This window comes from Sorghum bicolor, chromosome 10 (genome assembly GCF_000003195.3).
Source record: "Sorghum bicolor cultivar BTx623 chromosome 10, Sorghum_bicolor_NCBIv3, whole genome shotgun sequence".
NCBI classification, from domain to species: Eukaryota; Viridiplantae; Streptophyta; class Magnoliopsida; order Poales; family Poaceae; genus Sorghum; species Sorghum bicolor.
The window spans coordinates 1576175-1597516 of record NC_012879.2 but is presented as its reverse complement, the minus strand read 5'-3'; the positions used below and the strand labels follow the sequence as shown (position 1 = coordinate 1597516).

Here is a 21342-nt window from a genome sequence, read left to right as displayed (position 1 = left end):
TTCCCGAGGACACCCGACAGACTTCTTGAGTCATTTGGAACTCGTGCACGTCGATCAGAAGTCTTTGAGACAATGATGGGTGCATGTGGGCCACTTAATTCAGGAGGTTCTGCCACAAGAGAGCCCTCATGGCACAAATTACAAACCACCAAGCTAATGATTAGTGTCGGCGTCTGGACACGTGATCCAGACACTAACAAGTGATCGAGTCTGTGTGCCCTAGAACCCAGATGGTGATGCAAGGACACAAGAGATTTATACTGGTTTGGCCCTACGCTGCTCTACGTCCAGTGCGAGGTTCAGATCTTGTATTATCTTGCACCCAAGGTGCTTGAAGTAGGGGTTACAAGCGAGTTGCGAGAGAGGGAAGGTGTCCCAGGTCTCGGCTTTGTCGGTGGTTGAGAGCTCGTGTGAGTTCTCAGATGTGTTGTGGTTATGAGTTGGCTGTTGTCTGTTGTGTTGTGTTGGTCGTGCCCCTAGACGATGCCCTACCTCCCCTTTTATAGTCTTAAGGGGAGGTGGATTTTACATGTGTGAACTCAGTTTTTACTCCTAGTACATAGAGGGAGTGCGGCGTCAGAGCTGTAGTGGCTGGTCATCCTGTCCTCGGAGTAATGGCAACAGCATGGTCGTCTTTGTTGATCGTGCAAGGTCGTCTTCTGCATAGTAGATCTTCATGTCCTGCCCTATAGTAACCTTGCCGAGCCCTATTTTGGGTTGTGGCAATCCCCTCCGAGCCTTTTTTCTCCGTCCTGCGTCAAGAAGTAGTGACGCTTGTTTATGGCAATAGTGCTGAGATTTAACATCTTCCATCCCCTTCCTTGTCTGGCCGTACTCACAGTGGCAAAGGTAAGGTGTAACAGGGATGGGAGTTGGTAGCACAATGGGTGTCACTTCCTACCGCAGTATGGGTGGAGGCGTGGCCCATGTCCCATCCGCAGTGCGGTCACCCTGTATGGGAAGCTTGAAACAGGTGGTCCGTGCCGAGGTCAGGGCTCGGGCAAGGCGTGAATCTTGCTTGAGGCCGGGGCTCGAACGAGACGTAGATCTCACTCGAGGCCGGGGCTCGGGCGAGGCGTAGGACTCGCTCGAGACCAAGGCTCGAGCGAGTCGTGATCCTTACTTTGCCTCATTGGGCTTTTTTGTTGGGCCGAGGTGGAATCATCTCGATCTAACTTGGTGATGTCTCATGGGGAAGGGAGGATTTTGTCGTTTTTATGCCCTTTGTCAGGGTACCCCGGTTTATAGTACCCGACAATTAGTGACCTGGGATACAACAAAGGATATAGAAAATAAAGGAGAGAAAGAGCGGCCGCCCTCAACACCCAAAACCTACCAACTGTGCCTGCAAGATAGGATACAACAACGCGATGGTTGCCTACATACTAGACAATTACCTGGTGGCAAAGTATCCAACTAGCGAAGAGAGGCGTGCAACTAGCGACAACGGCGACAAAGCATCCGCCAATGAAGAAGATGCCCACTGTGGCAAAGCATCTATAGGGGGAACGACCATGACCTACTTGGCAACAAAGCATCTGCCAGAGGAAGGCCAACAACCAATTGCGGCACAAGCATCCGCTGTGAAAGCCTAGAGACGATGGCAAGGTCAATTGCTGCAGGATAGGCACAATGAGGAACTCCACCAGGAAACTACGAAAGGAGCCACGGGAGCCGGCAACCACACGGGGTCAGGCGACAAATTCTTCAGGAACACCTTCAAGAAGGGAGTGGTGCCCAAGGGTAGAACCGTGGATGCCATCGCCGCTGGTCATACAACATGTAAAGTGGGGCTTCCGCCCTGAATTAGAAGCCACCGACGGGGAGCAAGAGTTCACCAACGATGCCTCCAAGGAGGAATGTGGCGCCCAAGGTGTCACCGTCGTTGGCCCGACCAAAGGCGAGCTAAGGTGTCACTCAAAAAGTCATATAGATCCCACCAGCCCCAAGAGCAGCAACAGGGTCACCGACTCTATTGTTGGGTAGAGGTAGTTGTGGCTGCCCCAAGCCATGGCCATAGATTCGGCCACTGGCTGCCATGAACACAAGGCAACTAGCCCACTGGGCGTCGGGGGCGCACTGGCCTTGGCCGCCCAGCCTCGAGCCGTCGAAGGCTAGTCGTAGCCCTAGAGGTGTGAATCCAGTGGATGCCCGTGCGTCGGCCCTATAGACTGCCGCCAGCGAGCATGGGATGTAACCGCCCCGGCCACCTAGCTCTTGGATCCGGTTGTCATGAGCCACGAGGTTGGCAGGCCCGGTGAGTAACCGCGAGTGTGAGCCCCGGTGCCCTGCCACATATAGGCCGTTGGACACCCTCATAGGCGTCTTGACTCTTGTCTCTGCGACCTCCCAGGTGCTGATGACGTTAGCCGCCACAGCACCGCCGAGCCACAAGATGGCCAGATCTAGCCAACGCGTCTAGCAACCCCATGCCCCGACACAGGGTGGCTGGATCTGGTTGGAGGCATCAGATCTAGGGGGAGTGATAGATTCGGCGACTGCAGAGGTGGATTTGGTCCAAAAGCCATTGTTCCTAGTGGAGCTTGTGGTGGGCGATAGAAAAAGAGGAAGGGGAAGGAAGAGGGATGCGGAAGGCTACCTTTTTGAGCGCCACCACAGCCGCCGCCACCGCATGCGAGGAGCGGCGGCGGCGGCCAATGAGCAGCCGACGGTGGTGGTCCCCTGGCAGTGGGAGTGTGTCGCCTAGAGCCACCTCACGATAGATGACATGTGGCTTGTTTTCTATCCTAGGGCTTCAAATTAAGTTATTTAATGAATTGATGTACTCTAACTAATTACCATCCGAATAGTATGGGACCAAACATGGTCTATATATTGGTCTTTCAAAAAAAGATATCGACACATTTGGAAACTACTCACCAAATGAGAAGTATACGTTATTCCTTACTATGAGGATCCAAGCAATCTCTACACATGAACATTACAGTAATAGAAAGAAACCGCATAATGCAAGACACTCCGTAATACGCAAAGAGGCGTCACACCCTCGCTGCCGCTACCACCGGCTAACGAGAACAGCAGGACAAGAATGAGAATGTGTCTGTGGCCACCGGAACCAGAAATGTGGCGGCCATTGTGTGCCATTGTTTCAGCTCTCAAGTCTAAACTCTGAATCCAACACCGTAACAGGGAGAGCTAGAGAGCTAGGGCTAGAGTATAAACTCTCTCTCCTCCCTTTGTTTGAGGAAGAGGAAGGAGAGAGAATTTTAGCTCCTATAAATAGTATTTTGTAGGCTTTTGGAGGTGGAAGCTGAAGCTGTCTAGAACCATACAAAAGGGACTCAAAGAAAAAGGGCTCAAGAATCTTAGGCCTTGTTTAGATCCCAGAAAATTTTACAAATTTTTTTAGATTTCTTATCACATCGAATCTTACGGCACATGCACAGAACATTAATTATAGATTAAAGAAATAACTAATTGTACAGTTTACCTGTAATTTGCGAGACGAATCTTTTGAGCCTAGTTAATCCATGATTGGACAATATTTGTCAAATAGAAACGAAAGTGCTACAGTATTCATTTTGCAAAAAAATTAGAATTAAACAAGCCCTTAAGATGGCTAAGGCACAGTGTTGTTGTTGGCAACGGCCAACGGATAGCGGCAGATAACACCTAGTACGTGTGAGGCGTGACCGCCCCTTCCCCGTGTGGTCAGAGGTGGCCACGAACTGCACCGGGGCAGATCTAGACGGATCCAGCGTTGCACCGCCCTCCGCTGGGGACAGGATCCCGATCGAGTCGAGATCATCATCCATGGCGTGGTGGCCTCTCCCTTTTTGCCTTTTTTTATTAAATTTGATTTGTTCCAACTCCTAAAGTTTAGTCTCTATCATATCAGATATTTGTACACTAATTTATAGTATTAAACATAGACTAATTATAAAATTAATTACATAGATTAGGACTAATTTGCAAGATGAATCTATTAAGCCTAATTAATTTATAATTTGGATTTGATAATGTAGTGCTACAGTAGATACTTATGATAGATTAACTAGGCTTAATAGATTCGTCTCGTAAATTATTCTTCACTGTATAATTAGTTTTATAATTAAGTCATGTTTAGTCCTAGTGATTAACATACTAATGTTCAATAAACTTTAGTCACCAGATCCAAACACCCAGATTAGATCAGGCCAACACAAATGGATGGACGGAAGACCATATATGCAAAGAAGTCTCCCACTGATCCTTACAGGACTTAGAAATCTGCAAATGATTTAGAAATCTGCAAATGATTTGTCGTGCCATCACGTCAGTATTAAGTATTCGTGAACATGATTCGCCTGTTGGATAATTAAATCTTGGTGCCAATGGTCAATGGCCAAACCAAACAAATGGTAATAATATTGTTCTGAGGGAGCAGCAGCCAGCAGCTAGCTCCAATGGCTTCTCATTCCCAGCTCTCCTCCATCGCCGCAACCACTGGCCTGTACTTGCTTTCAGCTCTCAGCGTAGCCTTGCTGGCGATGACCCTCTACATCATGGGTGTTCTTGTGTCCTTCGCTGTCCTCTGCATCAAAGAGTTTGCTTGGAGTAGGAGAGCTCGTGATCGACCACCGCTCGTCGGGACTATGTTCCGGATGCTCAAGAATTTCGACAGGCTCTTCGATGAGCATGTGGAGTACGCGCTTGCCCATCGGACCAGCAGGCTGCTCTTTCCTGGGCACAGTGAGCTCTTGACCTCTGATCCACGAGTCATTGAACATATCCTCAAGAACAGATTCAGTAAATACAGTAAGGTAGAATTCATCGTTTCTCCCCTCACTGCTATAATATTGTTCAATTCTATATTCAGATAACATGATACAGTTTGCATATACCATGTTTCATGAAAGTATTAGTAGTAGAGCATAAATTGGATATTCTTAGTGTTGTGTTTTCATGTTCAAGTTGGCCAGATTACTTATGTTTGTTAACCTTAGAAAAACAAAGGGGTAAATTGAATAACTCTGGAAAATTTGAGCATATGCACACTTCTGACGTACAGTTTTCAAACATAATCCGCAGGGCGACTTCAACACTCAAATCACGAAGGATCTCTTTGGAAATGGCATTTTCACAACCGACGGGGAGAAGTGGCGGCACCAGAGGAAGTTAGCGAGCCATGAGTTCTCAACCAGCGTCCTTCGCAACTTCAGCAGTGGTGTGTTCAGAACAAATGCTGCAAAACTAACAGAGAAGATCTCATCGGCAGCAGCCAATAAAACTTCCATAGACATGCAGGTACTTTTATAAGTATTATCATAATTCATAGAAATGAAAAGTTACAATGGTAATACTTGTAGCTGTAGCCTATTCTATGTTTCCAATTAGCTAATTTACCTAGAAGGCAAAGCAGAGTCAAATCTATATCTAATCTGAATTTAGCCTAGCAGTTCGTTGCAGAAAGATGGAGCCAACATGTAAGCACAGCTCAACTACGATCGGTTCTCTGAACAAGTATACAAACATAACGATTACTTTTAAAAACAGCTCATTGTTTGAGGAAGTAAGCTTGTTCCTCAGTATCTTGAACTTGAACAAGCTCAACTACATGCTACTAAAAGAACTCAAGTATTTGCTCAGATACTAACCTGTTAGTTATCCTTATTTGTACCCATTCTATTGCAAGTTCTCCTTATCTTTACCCTTCTGATTGCAAGTCAATACCATAATGCAATTTTACTCAGGATCTTTTGATGAAAACAACTATGGATTCAATCTTCAAAGTGGGATTCGGTTTTGAGCTGAACACACTATCTGGTTCAGATGAACCTAGCATTCAATTCAGCAAGGCCTTCGATGATGCAAACTTTCTTGTTTTCCACCGATATGTTGATATATTCTGGAAACTGAAAAGGTTTCTTAGTATTGGCTCAGAAGCTAAACTGAAGAGGGACATTGAGATCATCGACAATTTTATAATTCAGTTGATCCATCAAAAGAGAGAGAAAATGAAGAATGGACGTGACCATGTAAGGGATAAGAAGCTCAATCAAAACTTTTTTCGCTTAATTATCTTCTTTTAGCAAGGTATAAACTTTGTTATCTCCTCTTTGACACATGCAGAAGGCCAGAGAGGACATACTAACAAGATTTATATTAGCAAGTGAAGAGGACCCTGAAACGATGAATGACCGTTACCTGCGTGACATAGTCCTCAACTTCCTAATCGCCGGGAAAGACACCACAGCAAATACCCTGACCTGGTTCTTCTACATGCTATGCAAGAATCCCGTGGTGCAGGATAAGGTTGCCCTTGAAATTAATGAGTCACTTGAGTGGGCCAAGGAAGATAACAGCATTGAGAACTTCACTGCAAGATTGAATGAAAGTGCTATTGAAAACATGCATTATCTCCATGGTGCGATCACTGAGACACTACGTCTGTATCCTGCTGTTGCAGTGGTATGAATAGCTTCCAAGGATATTCCTGTACAGAAAAGACCCAATTAAATTTTGGATCTGGCAATGAGCACCTACTTACACAATAAATAATCATGAAAATGTTAGATAATTGCATATAGATAATGATGGTGACAAAGAAATAGCTTAATTTGTAGGTTTATTTAGCATACGGTAAGATGATAAATTAATAATCAGACCTGTGGATCTTACTCACAAAAACTTGGTTATTCTGAAAAGTTGATGGGGATGGTAAGGGATGTTGGGAGCAATGGCAAAAATTGCTGAGAGGTTTTGCATAAGGAAATATCATAAATTCAGAGCTCAACCTAACTGAAAGAGGGAATATGCATTCACTATCACATTTTCAAGTTTCTTGAATCAAATTAATAATACAATGACGAGAATGACAATGCCATACGTGCTAATATTTGTCTGTGGCATGCATCCACATTCAGGATGGTAAGATGGCAGATGAAGATGATACCCTGCCTAATGGCTATAGAGTGGTTAAAGGAGATGGAGTGAACTACATGATTTATGCCATGGGAAGGATGACATACCTCTGGGGCAAGGATGCTGAAGAATTCAAACCTGAAAGGTGGCTTGTGAATGGAGTTTTCCAGCAAGAGAGCCCTTACAAGTTTGCAGCCTTTAATGTAAGTATCTCGCCATGGGCTTAAAGTTCCTATATGTTTACAATATAAACATGTCCAGTTCTAGTTAGGTCAATGCCAAGCAGAGCCCAAATCAGCGCTGAGAATTAGAAAGAAAATTAAGAAAACAACAATAACTAGTGGTATTCTGGTGTTACCTTGTGCTGCTTGAGTACAATTGAATAACTGGTGCACAACATTGCATTGATACTGAAGTAGATGACATGCTACCCCATTGTCAGTAGCGACAAATGACACACCATCGCTTCAATTGCAGTTACAGAACGAGTAGGGTGCTACAAAGACATCCACCAATACAAAATCATGGAAATTGTTCATAAGTTATCAAGTTCCTAAGATGACCAAAGATAATTTCATTGGTTTTCAGATCACCATTATTTGAATTTAACAAAGCTTATTCCTTCCATGATCAGGCGGGTCCCCGCATCTGCTTGGGGAAGGAATTTGCGTACAGGCAGATGAAGATCATGGCTGCTACCCTGTTATATTTCTTCAGGTTCAAACTGGAGGATGAATCCAAGGAACCGACATACAAAGTCATGTTTACCCTGCACATCGACAAAGGTCTTCACTTGTATGCATACCCACGTTCAGCATAGACCCCCAAACAAGATATCCTTTGCTGACGTGCATATTCCACAAATGACACTAGTGTTTTGCCCCCTTTTAGCAAGTCACTGTGAGTACATACAAGAGCAATGAAGCAGCATGAGCATGGGACAGTTTTAGGTAAAATTAAGTTATTTAATGAATTGGTAATTACCATCCCAATAGCATGGGATCAAACATGATCCATATATTGGTCTTTCAAAAAAAAAGATATCGAAACGAAACTACCCATCGAATGAGAAGTATACTTTATTTCTTATTATTAATCGCATGATACCCATTGCTAACAGTAACATGAAGATCCAAGCAATCTCTGCACATGAACATTACAGTAATAATAGAAAGAAACTGCAAAATGCAAGAGAACAGCAAGGACGAGAACGAGAACGGGTCCGCGAGCACGTGAGTTAGCCCGGCACTGATATTCGTTGAGCTGAAAGTAATTATGTTTCCCGGGTGCTTTGCTGTAGTTAATCCAGATGGGCCACGGTAGCTGCCTCTTGGTATTGAGAGGCCCAAACTGTTGGTTTGCGATATATAAGTATACCTTTGCCGATGAGTCCGATAATACCATTTTGCTGTATATACAGTAGAAACAAATTGTGCAAAAAGTCTCAGAGCTGAAGTCATAACTCATAAGAGCACGCACTGCATGACGGCATCTTCTTTGGACCCAAAGGAAACGTGCTGCCCCTGCACAGACAAACCCAACTGCTGCCACGGCCATGCTGACGATTTTCCAAGCCGACTGATCCTTGACTCAATGTTATACTATCCATTTCGTTGTCCTAGTCTTTATCTTGTACACAAGGCAGCAATAATTTAATTCTAAAATTATTATCCATGCCTTCTTGTAAAAGGAGGAGCATACTTATATATAAAGATTAAAGATCATACTTCTTCCCACCAAATGGTCTTCTAAATCCAGTTTGGAAACCTCCAGGTCAAAGAGGTTCACCTCATTCTTCAGTCTCAATTTACTTCCCCCCTCCCCAAACACAAAAGTCTCAACAAACCTCGATGCAGATATCATTCTGTAGTTGTTCCTTTGCAGAGTTTCAAGTTTGAACACGGCATAGTATAGTCCATTTGGTACGGCGCGGTAGCATACTTCTTGTTCCCATCAATAGAGCAACACGAGCTGGGTCAACTTGCTCTGACTCTGACTCTCTGAGTGAGCAAGCACCTCCTGCACCACAGCAGCTCCAGCTCCAAATCCAATGGCTTCCCAGCTATCCTCCCTCGCCGCACCGGCAGGCCTGTGCCTGCTCTCAGCTCTTGCCGCAGCCTTGCTGGTACTCACCCTCTACGTCCTGTGCGTCGTCGCGTCCTTCGCCGTCTTCTGCGCCAGAGAGTTCGCCCGGAGAGACCCGGAACGGCCACCGCTCATGGGAACGATGTTCCGGCAGCTCAAGAACTTCGACAGGCTGTTCGACGAGCATGTCAAGTACGCGCTGGCGCATCGCACCTGCAGGCTGGTCTACGCTGGACACAGCGAGCTCTTCACGGCTGACCCTGCTGTCGTTGAGCATGTTCTCAAGACCAGTTTCAGCAAATACAGCAAGGTGGCCCATAAAATTCTTTTAACCCCCCCCCCCCCCCCCCCCCATCAGTCTTAGATCAGCACATAGTTCAATTTCTGTGCCAGGTGCCTAAATCCTGCATCAAATGGTGTCAAAACTTCAGCAATCTGAACTGAAATTACCTTAAAACAACACTTACCTTCATTCAACGAGAACACTACAGTAAACTGCAAGCAAAAAAAGTTAATACTCAATACATCGTCATGCATAAGAAATATAAATTATCTTCAGACTTGAACTTATTTTATTTAAATTAAAGTAGATTATTCATCAGCCTTAAACTTATTTTAAAGTGTATTTTCATTCTTATCCGTCAGATCATTGAGCTACTTAACTACATAGACAATTGATTTACTTAGATAGATATGACAGGCTATCACAATATGACCATATGAACATGATATTGAACTTATTTGAGGCAAAAACACAGGGAGCATACAATATTGAAATTATGAAGGATCTCTTCGGGGATGGAATTTTTGCAATAGACGGGGATAAGTGGAGGCACCAGAGGAAGCTGGCAAGTCATGAATTCTCAACCAAAGTGCTACGTGAATTCAGCAGCGTTGTGTTCAGAGTGAATGCTACAAGACTGACAGATAAGATATCATCTGCAGCAGCTAACAGAACAATTCTAAACATGCAGGTACCTACATGACTAACATGAAAGTGCATATATATTATCAATTTGTAAATACCTTCATATTGGTAGATGTTAGTTAAGTGATACATAATATTTGTATTTGATAGAAAAATTGGATCATATTAATGCATCCTTTTTCAGGATCTTTTGATGAAAACAACTATGGATTCAATCTTCAAAGTGGGATTTGGTTTTGAGCTGAATACGCTATCTGGAACAGATGAATCTAGTGTTCAGTTCAGCAATGCCTTTGATGAGGCAAACTCTCTTGTCTACCACCGATATGTCGATCTGTTCTGGCAGCTGAAACGATATTTCAACATTGGATCAGAAGCGAAGCTTAAAAAGAACATTCAGATCATTGATGACTTCGTGATGAAGTTGATCCACCAAAAGAGAGAGCAAATGAGTGGGCGAGATAATGTAAGGGCTGCAAAACTCTAACCTGAATATAAGCTTGTCGACGTGTATGCCTTCTGTGTTGCTATATGCATTTTACTAACAACCTGATGACGAAAACTCAATCTGGCACTAAAATAAGAGATCTTTATGTCTAGCCACGAGATATTTGCATCCTAACAAGATGGACAATTTTAGATCTGCTGAAGGATCAATATGTCATGCATCATATGCAAACCACCTAAATTTTCATGTAAATCATATCTGAAAGGTGGTGTGATTTTGTTTATCAGCTCTTATGTCTTGTGGAGCATGTACTCTCCAGAAAGTCTGAGCAGCTTTTGAATCTAGTGTTAGTATCCAGAGTTTTACTTCAGCAACAGTTTTACTTCTCCAGAAAGTCTGTGCAGCATCCAGAGTATACTGCACAGTTTTACTTCTGCAACATCTTCTCTTAACTGAACTCTATCTTCACCTTTATGATGCATGCAGAAAGCCAGAGAGGACATACTATCAAGATTCATAATAGCAAGCAAGGAGGACCCTGAAACGATCAATGATCGCTACCTGCGTGACATAGTCCTCAATTTTCTGATTGCTGGGAAAGACACAACTGGGAACACACTCTCCTGGTTCTTCTACATGCTTTGCAAGAATCCTATAGTGCAGGATAAAGTTGCCCTCGAAATCAAGGAGTCCGTTAAGTGGGCTGAGGAAGATAACAACACAGAAGACTTCACTGCAAGATTGAATGACGGAACAATTGACAAAATGCCCTACCTCCATGCTGCAATCTCTGAGACACTACGGCTGTATCCAGCTGTTCCAGTGGTACAATAAATCCTCTGTAGGCTATTCCTTGACTAGGGTCCATGCAAACAAATTTGATCATGATTTAGCTTAATTACAATGTGTTATTAACATCTCCATCGTAATGAAAAATGGATGTCCTTTGTTACCAGTATGAACTTAACTAGCTAACTACAAAAGATATTAGTTAGATGGTTTGGGGTGAAAATACTATAACTACTACAAATACATGAAAGTAGTCTTCAGAAATCAGCATGGATTTTTAAAGACTACCAGAGATAGGAAACGGCATGGTCTATTTCCATGTAAAATTACTAGAAGTTAGATATTCTAAACCACCTTTAAGTTGCTACTAGCTGTCGGCAAGTTGAATCTGCATTTGGAATGATTTTATCCACAAAGGGACAAATCGGTATCAAAGGACAATTACAGGAATATACTTTCAAAAAGTTTAAGGAAATTTGTACTCAAGATTACTCCATATATGGAACCAGAAAATCAATCAGTCAATTATAAGTATGCCACTATGAAGGAAATAAAAAAGCTCTATGTAACACCATGTTTCTTTTATTTACACAGACTTGCATTTTACAAATTTCGTTCGTGAAATTTTCTGTGGCACTCTTACAGGATGGTAAGATGGTGGAAGAAGATGATGTACTACCTAATGGCTATAAAGCGATAAAAGGAGATGGAATGAACTACATGATATATGCAATGGGGAGGATGACATACCTCTGGGGTGAAGATGCTGAAGATTTCAAGCCAGAAAGATGGATTGTGAATGGAGTTTTCCAGCAAGAGAGTCCTTACAAGTTTGTGTCCTTCAATGTAAGTATAACTCACTAGTCATCTCTCACATGTTCAGAGAGAACATAAATCTAACAATAATCACATGTCTTTACTAGGTACTACCTAGATTCTCATAGACAATTAGAAAGGAACAGATAAAGTTTAGAATAATAGCAGATAGTGGCATTCAAATTGTGTTCTCTTGCTATAGGCCAATGCTAAGGCCCGGTTGGGAAATAAATCATGCTAAGGCCAAGCTAGAAGCTACTATCAGCTCTCAAACTATCTAAACAACCTAAGCTAATTTCATTAGCCTTCACCTAGGAGGGTGTCTGTCATTTCCCCGTGTTCAAATTTTTTTAAGGCAACCATTTGCATTTAATGAAGCTTTCTTCAATGATCAGGCGGGGCCCCGCATTTGCTTAGGGAAAGAGTTTGCATATAGGCAGATGAAGATCATGGCAGCCACCCTGATACACTTCTTCAGGTTCAAACTGGCAGATGAATCCAAGGATGCTACATACAAAACAATGTTTACCCTCCACATGGATAAAGGACTCCAGTTGTATGCATACCCACGTTCTACTTGAAATGCCAAAATAAGTTTTTTTAATCCTTTATTACTGTTGGCGACATGTATATAATCCACAACTGTACTTTGGGGAGGTTGGGGGGAAAAATCACTGTGATGCCAAATAATGAGTTTATTATGCTCCAATTGCCATCTCAAAGAATGGACTAGAACCAAATATGGACAATTTTCCAAAATCCAAGCCACTGATCAAACAGTCAGTATCTGCTTTCTTAATCACATAATACCCTGTTGGCAAGAACACAACACTGATCCAATTGGAAAAACAAATACACAAAAGAAGACAGGAATCCAGACAGGAATATCTGTTTCAGAATTGCCTACATGAAGGTACAGATTACAAAATTGATACTCTAAACTTCTCTGTATAAACAGAGTAAGCTTGTTAAGTGATGATATAATAAACAGACAAAATATTTATTGTGATAAGAATGTATTCTCTGCTAGTGTTGGAAGCTTGAGTCCAGGCCTTGATGTCCATCCTTTAATATTTCTGTAATTCTCAATAGCCTCTTTCCTTAGCATCTCACGGGAAGCATCTAAAGCGCTCTTCACCTAGAAAAGTATAGAACCATCGATGTGTAATCCAGAATATAGATCACACAAAAGGAGTTCATATAGAGCGACGTGAAGTACCTTCGGGAATGACAACTTCGGTGGAGCCTGAACAACTTCACCAAATTTGACTTTCTCACGCCCAGGGAAGTCTGGAACAGTTTCTGCCTTATTGCCCTTGCGCTTCTTTTTCTTCTCATTCAGATGTCTGAAATTTATGGAAGGGCATGTCGCATTGTTTACACCTTCTAATGACGATATAACAGATGGAGTCTAGATCAAATGCATAGGGCAGTACTAGAGAACTCACTGCTTCCTTCTTTGCTTCTTCGAGACTGAGATGTTCTTGTCCAGTTCCTCGAAACGAAGGTCCTTAGCCTTTCCCCTCTTTCTCTTCCCCTTACTTCCCTCTGCATTCACGTTCTCATTGGCAGCTGAACCATCTTCACTGCCTTTAATCTCTGATGCTTTGCTATCAGCAGGAGCCTCCAATATCTGCTTCTTAATTTTCTACATGAACACCAAAATTGAATTGAAAGAGAAAATGCCGATTAACACATCACATTCTTAACAAGCAGGGTCGAATTTCACACTACTCCACCGCGGAAGTACCTTGTCCTTTGCCTTTTCTGTTGGGGTCCTTTCTGTTGCCGGCCTATTCTTCCTTAACCCACCGTCTTGCTTCCCGGCAGCACCTCCTGTGCAGCAACCACCATCACCAGCACGCGCACAATGTCAAGTCAGGGAGTAGAACAGGAGATTGAGCAGATCATCTATATATTCTAATTGCGGCGCCGGGTAGAGGCTAGGAGAATAGGCACCTGAGGACGCGTCAGCGTTGGCGTTGTGCTTGTTCTGGAAGGCGATGAGGCGGCGGAGTTTGGACGGGATGGCCTCGAGCTCCCGGTGCTTCGGCGGCGGGGGCAGGCGCGTGTCCCCACCGTGCGCCGCCTGGAAGTTCTTCTCCCTCCGCCGCTGCCCCTTTCCCGGCATCTCCTCCTCCTCCGCCGCCGCCGCCGCCGCCCGCTTGCTCTCTCGCTCGCTGGTTAGTTCGTTGCAGCCGCCGCCGTCTACGCCGTGGTGCGGCGGTGCACGAGACGCGACGAGGGCAGTAGCCTAGTCATGGGCCTGTGGGCTGTGGTGGGACTGTGTTGGTCTTAGGCCCATTTCTTATTGAGCTCAAGTAAGCACAACAATATGGGCCTATAGCCCTTTTGCATTTACTTATGGATTTTCAGCAGGTCAATTAGTGTTTTTTTTTCTGTTCTCAAATAAAACAACCAATATGGCGACAGAAAGGCCCAGAAGATACTGCTCCAAGTTTTTAAAGCTCCACTAGAAAAATGTTCACCATGTGACTATAGGAAAGGTTTTTAGTCCATGGAGTTAGAGGAGGAATTTTTTTAGATAATAAACACAAATTACCGGCTTCATCATTCCTCTAGGAGCAAAGAATCTGAATAATTATTACAAGCGCACACTAAAGCGAAAAACCAAGGAACCACTCCTAACGTCCAAGACAATAAATGGAACTCCGACCATGAGAAGCAAACAAACACATAGCACTAGACTCTAAAAGCCTACATGCCTCCACAAATGGATGTCTTGTGCTCATCCAAGCGCTGCAATTGAGTACAAAATCAGAACCAATACCCCCCTCCCTCATAGAAAAGTACCTAAAAACTAGAGGTGTGGGCTTAGAACTTGGCGCTAGATTTGATGAAAAGTTTTGTTTGGAATGGTTCTTTGTCTCTTGTATATATATTGTTTTGTAACCTTGCATTTTGTCCGTGATTCCTAATAGATAAATATGTTTTAAGGTTTCTTTTTTTATGTCCATGTGTCTCATTGTACATCTACACAAAGTACATAGATAATGGACAACAAATGAGTGCAACGTACCACATAGTTAGCGAATATAAACCATCATTGATGGCATCATAGACCTCCTCATTTCCATCTCCAGCCATGTTACCAAGATCAATATAGGTTATTCTTTTGCCTTGGGGTATTGTGGTGTTCATACTTTTTTTTTTTGCGAAGGGTGGTGTTCATACTTATAGGATGCCAAAAATAAGCTTCAGCGTAATAACCTAGAAGACTAGTGCTAAATAATTGTACATGTATTTATTTTTATAGTTAGGAGTATGTATTTATTACTCCCTCCGTCCATAAAAGAATGCAATTTTTACTTTTCGAGAAATCAAGGCGTTTAAACTTTGACTAAGTTTATATAAAAAATAGTATTTTTCATAGTATAAAATAAGTACCATTTAATTAGTTATAGAATATATCATAATAAATTTATTTGGACAACTAAATGCAAAAACAATTTACTGTAAACTTGGTCAAACTTGAGTTAGATTGATTGGCACGGATACTAGAATTTTATTCTTTTGTAGACAGAGGTAACACTTGATCAGCTTGTTTGGTAGAGCTTGTTTTGCTTCGAATTCTTCGTGGATGCTGATTATGTGACTGAAAATGTTTCTCTAGGATAAACATTAGACATATAGTGGTCAGAAAAAAAAAACCAGTACCTTTTTAGCTTGGAGCTTTCCAATTTATTTTATAGAATTAATAATTCACAGAGAAAATATTTCTCTAGGATAAACTCTATACATATAATAATTAGAAAAAGCTAGTACTTCGTTAGCTCGGAGCTCTCTAGTTCATTTTATATAGAATTAACAATTCACAGAATCAACATATTCACGGTAAAAAAATTACGGACAAACAGGCCCTGAGCCGAAGTCCGCCGCTACACGCCTGGGAACCGAACCTGGGTAGAAAGCCCTTGTGGCCTTAGCCTCCATGCTCTTTGGGCCGGCCCATCGAGATTTGCAATTGCTCAACGTGCGGAAGCTTCCAGAAACTCGCTGGGCCCCACATGGCATTGCCGGCCGCGAGTGCGCGTGCGCAGTGTCTCCTTCGCTTCCGCGGCCGGTCGCCGTTGCCGCGTCTCCCTCTCCCTCTCCCTTCCCCTCCCGCGACCACACGAGCAGCGTCCCGCCGCCGAGGTGTACGGATGGCCTCCTCGGACGCCTCTGCCGCTGCGCCGCCCAGCGCTACCGTCGAGGTGCCCGGCGCCGCGGCCCCCGTCCTCGTCGTGGGCGCGCCGGGACTCCCCGAGGCGGACTTCAGGTCAGCGTTTGGGGTCCACTTCTCCGGTTCCGTCTGGTGGAATTGGAAAGCTCGCTGATGTCTGTTGGCTGCGGGCTCTGGTAAGCGCAGGAACGCGGTGGAGTCGTCGCTGTTCAAGCAGTGGCTGCGGAACCTGCAGTCGGAGAAGGGCGTCCTCACCTACGGGAGGCTGAGCCTTACGCGGGTCCTCATCCAGGTGATGTGCATTTGTGCGGCTGGCTCGGTCTAATTGATTGATTGCATGACATTGCTCAATTTGCTCTCGTTTGCGTCTGGATTTGTGATTCAGGGAGTTGACACGTTTGGGAAACGGGTGGGCTTTCTCAAGTTCAAAGCTGACATCGTGGACGAGGAAACGAAAACCAAGGTGATTGGTTGAAATGTTCCTTCTGGTATCGTTGTACATTTGTTTGGATCCTAGAATGGTCAATTAGGACTAAAAATGATGGTCTATGCAGTCCAAATTTATCATCAGAGTTTGGTTAATAGTGAGGTGTTTCTCCTAGTAAACACACCATATGTGATTGTACTTTTTCTTTCTTTTCCCCTTTAAATTGATAATGTATTGCTGTACTGGTGAGGAGCTAATGGATAGAGATAGATGGGTGCAGCAAATGAGTAGAATAGATAGGTGCTTAGGGTGGATGTGGCCCAGCCTTTGCTTATGCTGAATATACAGGCTGAAGCACACTTTAGAAGTGTATTTTCAATTTTGTGATGACTTTGCTTTTCAGTCTTGACTATGGCATTGAATATTACGTGTATTAAAATCTATGTGTGATATACCAATATCTTTCCTGCATCCACTGATGAATTTTTCACCTTTAAATCGATTTGCGGGGTCTCTACTTTGTAGCACTAGCAGGATGATGGTTTAGTTCATACCATCTTTTGACAGTATATATAGGTTCCAGGAATTGTCTTTGCAAGAGGACCTGCGGTTGCCGTGTTGATTCTTTTGGAGTCTAAGGGGGAAACATATGCTGTGCTTACTGAGCAGGTATAGTGTACCATAGCATGATTTAGAGCACATGGATTTATTCAGTAAGCAAATTCACCTATTGACTGCTATCGAAATTCTAGGTTAGAGTTCCTGTTGGAAAATTCCTGTTGGAGCTGCCAGCTGGGATGCTAGATGATGAAAAAGGTGATTTTGTTGGCACCGCAGTCCGTGAGGTTAGTATCTTGACTTCTGAATAGAGCATGCAATGAAATTTGCATAGTACTATAGGAAATTAGCCAGCATTGGGGTGCTGCTTTTGCCTGGTTTTGGTTCAGATTGCACAAGCCATAATACATTGCTGTTGTAGTCAGAATTTCATATGAATCTGTAAAGTACTAATAACTGCATACAATATTCTTGTGGTGGTGATCCTTAATTGCTGGCAGGTGGAAGAGGAGACTGGTATAAAGCTGAATATAGAAGACATGGTTGATCTTACGGCACTGCTGGACCCGGCTACCGGAGGTCGAATGCTACCATCACCGGTAACTGGCCAGCATTTCCCTTTTGCTACTGTCTGCCAAAACTTCTGTTCACCTGGTTAATCACTATTTCCCCCCTGAAGAATCAGATTTCTGTACACATAAAAAGCATCTAAATCAACTTAATTGATGATAAAAGCTGCACAGAGATCTAAACCAGCGCTAGCTATTAGTACTTGATTGCAATCTTTTTGACGAATCAAAAGCAGGGCTAGTTGAGAAATACTAGAACCGTAAGCAAGAACCTGGGACTTGCCGATGTTCTGAACCCTGCTTTCAAAAACACTGCATTCTGATTCCTGCTAATTCAGACTGACGCCTCTGTACATTACTAGGGTGGCTGCGACGAAGAGATCGGCCTGTTCCTGTACAGGGGCCGCGTTGACGAGGAGACCATAAGATCGCTCCAGGGGAAGGAAACCGGGCTGCGCGACCATGGTGAGCTGATCAAGCTGCGCGTGGTTCCCTACAGCCAGCTCTGGCGGTCGACCGGCGATGCTAAAGCACTCTCCGCGATAGCCCTGTACGAGATGGCCAAGAGGGAAGGCCTGCTGCCACATCCGCCGTCGGCCAACTTGTAAAGACCTGCTTGCTAGCACTGCACTGTGCTGTGCTGTAACTGTAACAGATGGGTAGTTGCCTGTAAAATTGAAGGAACGACACTTGTGAAACAAAATCATATATTATTATATACATAAAGATTTAGTTTGGAGTTTGGATTATGGAGTAGCTTGGGATATGGGCGTACGTTTGTGCATTGTTGCTGATTTGTGGCGGTGTGGCTGACTCACTGGTCATTCGGGGCTCGCACTTCGCCCAGTTCGCTGGCCGGCTTTTATACGATTCAAACCACCACTCGGCAGCTGCCCCTGACCTGGCCGGCAAGCGGTTGCTTGGTTTGGCTGGAAGCAGAGCAGCAACACCCTCCTTGACTCCTTGCTCCTTGTAAACTGGAATCCCGAGTATCCGGAGGGATGGGTGCTTTCTAATAAAGCTGGATGAATGCCTTTGGTCTAAAAAAAAGTTTGATAATTAATTAGTAGAAACTGTATGTAATTATAAATTAATCTAATGTGGCCACTTTTATAGTATGAACTTTTCATATAACCAGACTAACGGCTGGTCAGAGATAACAAATTTGGATTTTTCAGATACGTGCATACTCTATATGATGGAGTGGTATTAGTAACCTACTTGAACTGAATGAAGCAACGACGTTACGACGTAGTAGTAGTAGTGTTGTAGTACTCTTACCTGACGACTACGTACGCCCAACATAATGGAGGAGGAGGCGTTGGCTGGCCGGTCGATGGATCTTGTTTGAGTGAAAGGAAGCTGGAGACAGTCGCAGGGCAACTCTCCTTTGGCAGGACGACGACGTACGTGCGTGCATAATGCATGCATGTAACCGAATATTACTGCATGCATGCACGGCTGCACGATGGATCCGGATGAACACAGAACCAGCCGTCGATGACGACGACGATGACCGCCTGCCAGAGGAGAGCTGCCTACAACTGTCTTCAGCCTGCACGTAGCTAGTAGTCCTGCAGTCGTCGTCGTCGTCAGAAAACCATCAGCTCTGCTCCTCCATGGATGATATGATGATAGCTAGCAGTATAGCACCTTCTTCCTAGCTCCTCCTCTGCTTCCTCCTCGTGTGTCCGGTCCGCGCTGCTCTTATAGAGTCCATCGATCAGTAGGCTGGCGAGGCGCGGCATATGCCATGCTGCAGAATGGCATATGAGACTGAGAGATGGACTCCGGCCGGCCCCTATCAATGGATGCATGATGCGCTGGTCCATGGTTTGTACCATGGATATCCCTCCTCTGCAGATTCCTCCGCTACCATCAACTTTATCCTATTCCCCGGCCACGATGAGGCCGGCCTCCGTCGATATGGAGAATCCCGGGGCCGATCGGCCGCCAGCCGGCCGGTCGCGCTCGATCGGTGTCCATCCAGCGTCGTCCAGCCACTCTGTCGACCGGGAAACTGATCGATTGAGATGGCCTGCTTGCTAGCTGCTGCATCGATCGCTCGTTGCCTGTCAAGCATCTTGCCTGTCAATCCCAATTGCCGTTAAGCTACCTGTCGTTGTTGTGTACATTTGTCGTCTGTCTTACTGGACTTGCATCTGTCTAGTTTTAAATGCCTTTGCTTGTGTCTTATCACTGCTTACCTCCAACAGCTCTGTCTCTAATGGATCTTGTTGAGTTTACCTAATTAATCATGTTGAGCTTCTATTTTCCTTAACCCAGAACAGAATTAGAGATTTTAGAGTCAACTGAAATTGGGTGCTGCAAATGAGTTTATTGCGTCGATTGTCAAAATTTGACTACGTCCTAGGCATGAGAGTTCTAGAAGATATATGTCCTTACCTCCTACTCCCTCCATGCATGACTTCTTGTAGGGCGCGCGTATGCAAATTTCACACGAACGAGGATTTGTAAGTCGCGGTTAGGGATGCCGATAGGCATGTTTCATGGAGACCAAACAGTGTCCAACCAAAAGCTTGGACAATTACTCAACAAAGCTAAATCTAAATCGAAGTGTTAGTTTGCATGTAGGCCTGGTTCCTGACTTAAATGCCTTGCATGCCAACGGAACTAATCCGCCTGCTTCCCTTATTATCTATAGAACTCCTCCATACTTCATATCACATTGTATGTTGCCACGTGCATAGGTGCTTCTAATATACCGATCTGTTTTCAACAAAGCTGGAATTGGTGTGAAAGATGGATTCCTAATGGCAAGCAATTTCACGCAGTTGGAATCGCTGCTATATGCTAGGCGATTTGGAAAATGAGAAATCGTATATGTTTTGATGGGGCTAAGCTGCATAATCCGCTTGCGATGTGAGTCATGCTTGTGCGCTTATGAAATTCTGGCCAGGTCTTCAAAAAGAGGTGGATAAAGAAGTATTGATCAAGGGTGTGGATGCTATGCTCAGAATTGCTGTAAAGCTGCTGAATGAGAAGCATCAAGGGACCAATCAGACTTACAGGTTTCGTGATGTTGCTGAAGATGACGACACAGAGCAAGACTCTGGGCACTGATGGGACCGGAGGAAGCTAGCGGATATGCAGTTTGCAAGTGGAAGCCTTTTATCTGCTTTGTTAGTTGTCTGTGGGTTGTTTTGTGATGCGGGAGTTTCAAACTCTTCACCTCCTTTTGTTGTTTCTGAACCCTCTTTGCTTTCTAAACAGTCCTAAAAACTCATGTATTTCCGCTCGCATGCAATGGAAATGGGGTGCTCCCTAATTCGAAAAAAATATGCCATTGCATAGCATACATTCCCCAAGAACAAAACAATTCTACTGAAAACAAGCGGTTCAAATATGTTTGACTTGTTGGACCATGCACTGAAGTAAACAGAGGAAAAAATTTGCGCAACAGCCATTGAACCAATGAGCACACCACAAACAGTAGAAGCTGCCCCAAGGGCTCACTGAATAGTCATCTGCAGTTGGCACAATGATGTACGTGTTGACCATGTAAAGGAATTTGTTCACCAGATTCAGCATAAGGGAAATGAAATGGTATTTCTAATCTTCTATTTCTCCCTCTCCTGCAGTGCTAGGAGACTCATCCTTCATTACCATGTTATCAATTTGTTCAGTAAATGAACGTAAGATAATTTATAT

At 44.0% G+C, this 21342-nt stretch overlaps 3 protein-coding genes across 5 annotated transcripts; 2 read left to right on the top strand and 1 right to left on the bottom strand.

Annotated features, from left to right (window-relative positions):
* LOC8069052 (cytochrome P450 704C1) lies at window positions 4292–12541 on the top strand. 3 transcript variants are annotated; one of them, XM_021450240.1, is made up of 10 exons: window positions 4292–4763; window positions 5032–5247; window positions 5694–5978; window positions 6073–6411; window positions 6876–7067; window positions 9708–9923; window positions 10062–10343; window positions 10812–11150; window positions 11760–11960; window positions 12326–12541. In XM_021450240.1, the coding sequence occupies exons 1-10, from the start codon at window positions 4407–4409 to the stop codon at window positions 12509–12511; spliced, it is 2613 nt and encodes an 870-aa protein (XP_021305915.1). In that variant the 5' UTR covers window positions 4292–4406; the 3' UTR covers window positions 12512–12541. The 3 variants fall into 3 exon arrangements, with proteins under 3 accessions (XP_021305915.1, XP_002437747.2, XP_021305916.1); XM_002437702.2 differs by having other exon boundaries at window positions 4299–4763; window positions 6867–7067; XM_021450241.1 differs by lacking the exons at window positions 9708–9923; window positions 10062–10343; window positions 10812–11150; window positions 11760–11960; window positions 12326–12541 and adding an exon at window positions 7499–7918 and having other exon boundaries at window positions 4328–4763; window positions 6867–7067.
* Window positions 12661–14167, bottom strand: LOC8068377 (protein FAM133). The gene is made up of 5 exons (XM_002436356.2): window positions 13890–14167; window positions 13681–13766; window positions 13379–13578; window positions 13150–13276; window positions 12661–13068 (listed from the first exon to the last, which is right to left on the bottom strand). Exons 1-5 carry the CDS (start codon window positions 14059–14061, stop codon window positions 12931–12933), a joined length of 723 nt encoding a protein of 240 aa, XP_002436401.1. The 5' UTR covers window positions 14062–14167; the 3' UTR covers window positions 12661–12930.
* LOC8069051 (nudix hydrolase 14, chloroplastic) lies at window positions 15902–18413 on the top strand. The gene is made up of 7 exons (XM_002437701.2): window positions 15902–16212; window positions 16303–16408; window positions 16502–16579; window positions 17120–17212; window positions 17296–17388; window positions 17602–17700; window positions 18033–18413. The coding sequence occupies exons 1-7, from the start codon at window positions 15959–15961 to the stop codon at window positions 18276–18278; spliced, it is 969 nt and encodes a 322-aa protein (XP_002437746.1). The 5' UTR covers window positions 15902–15958; the 3' UTR covers window positions 18279–18413.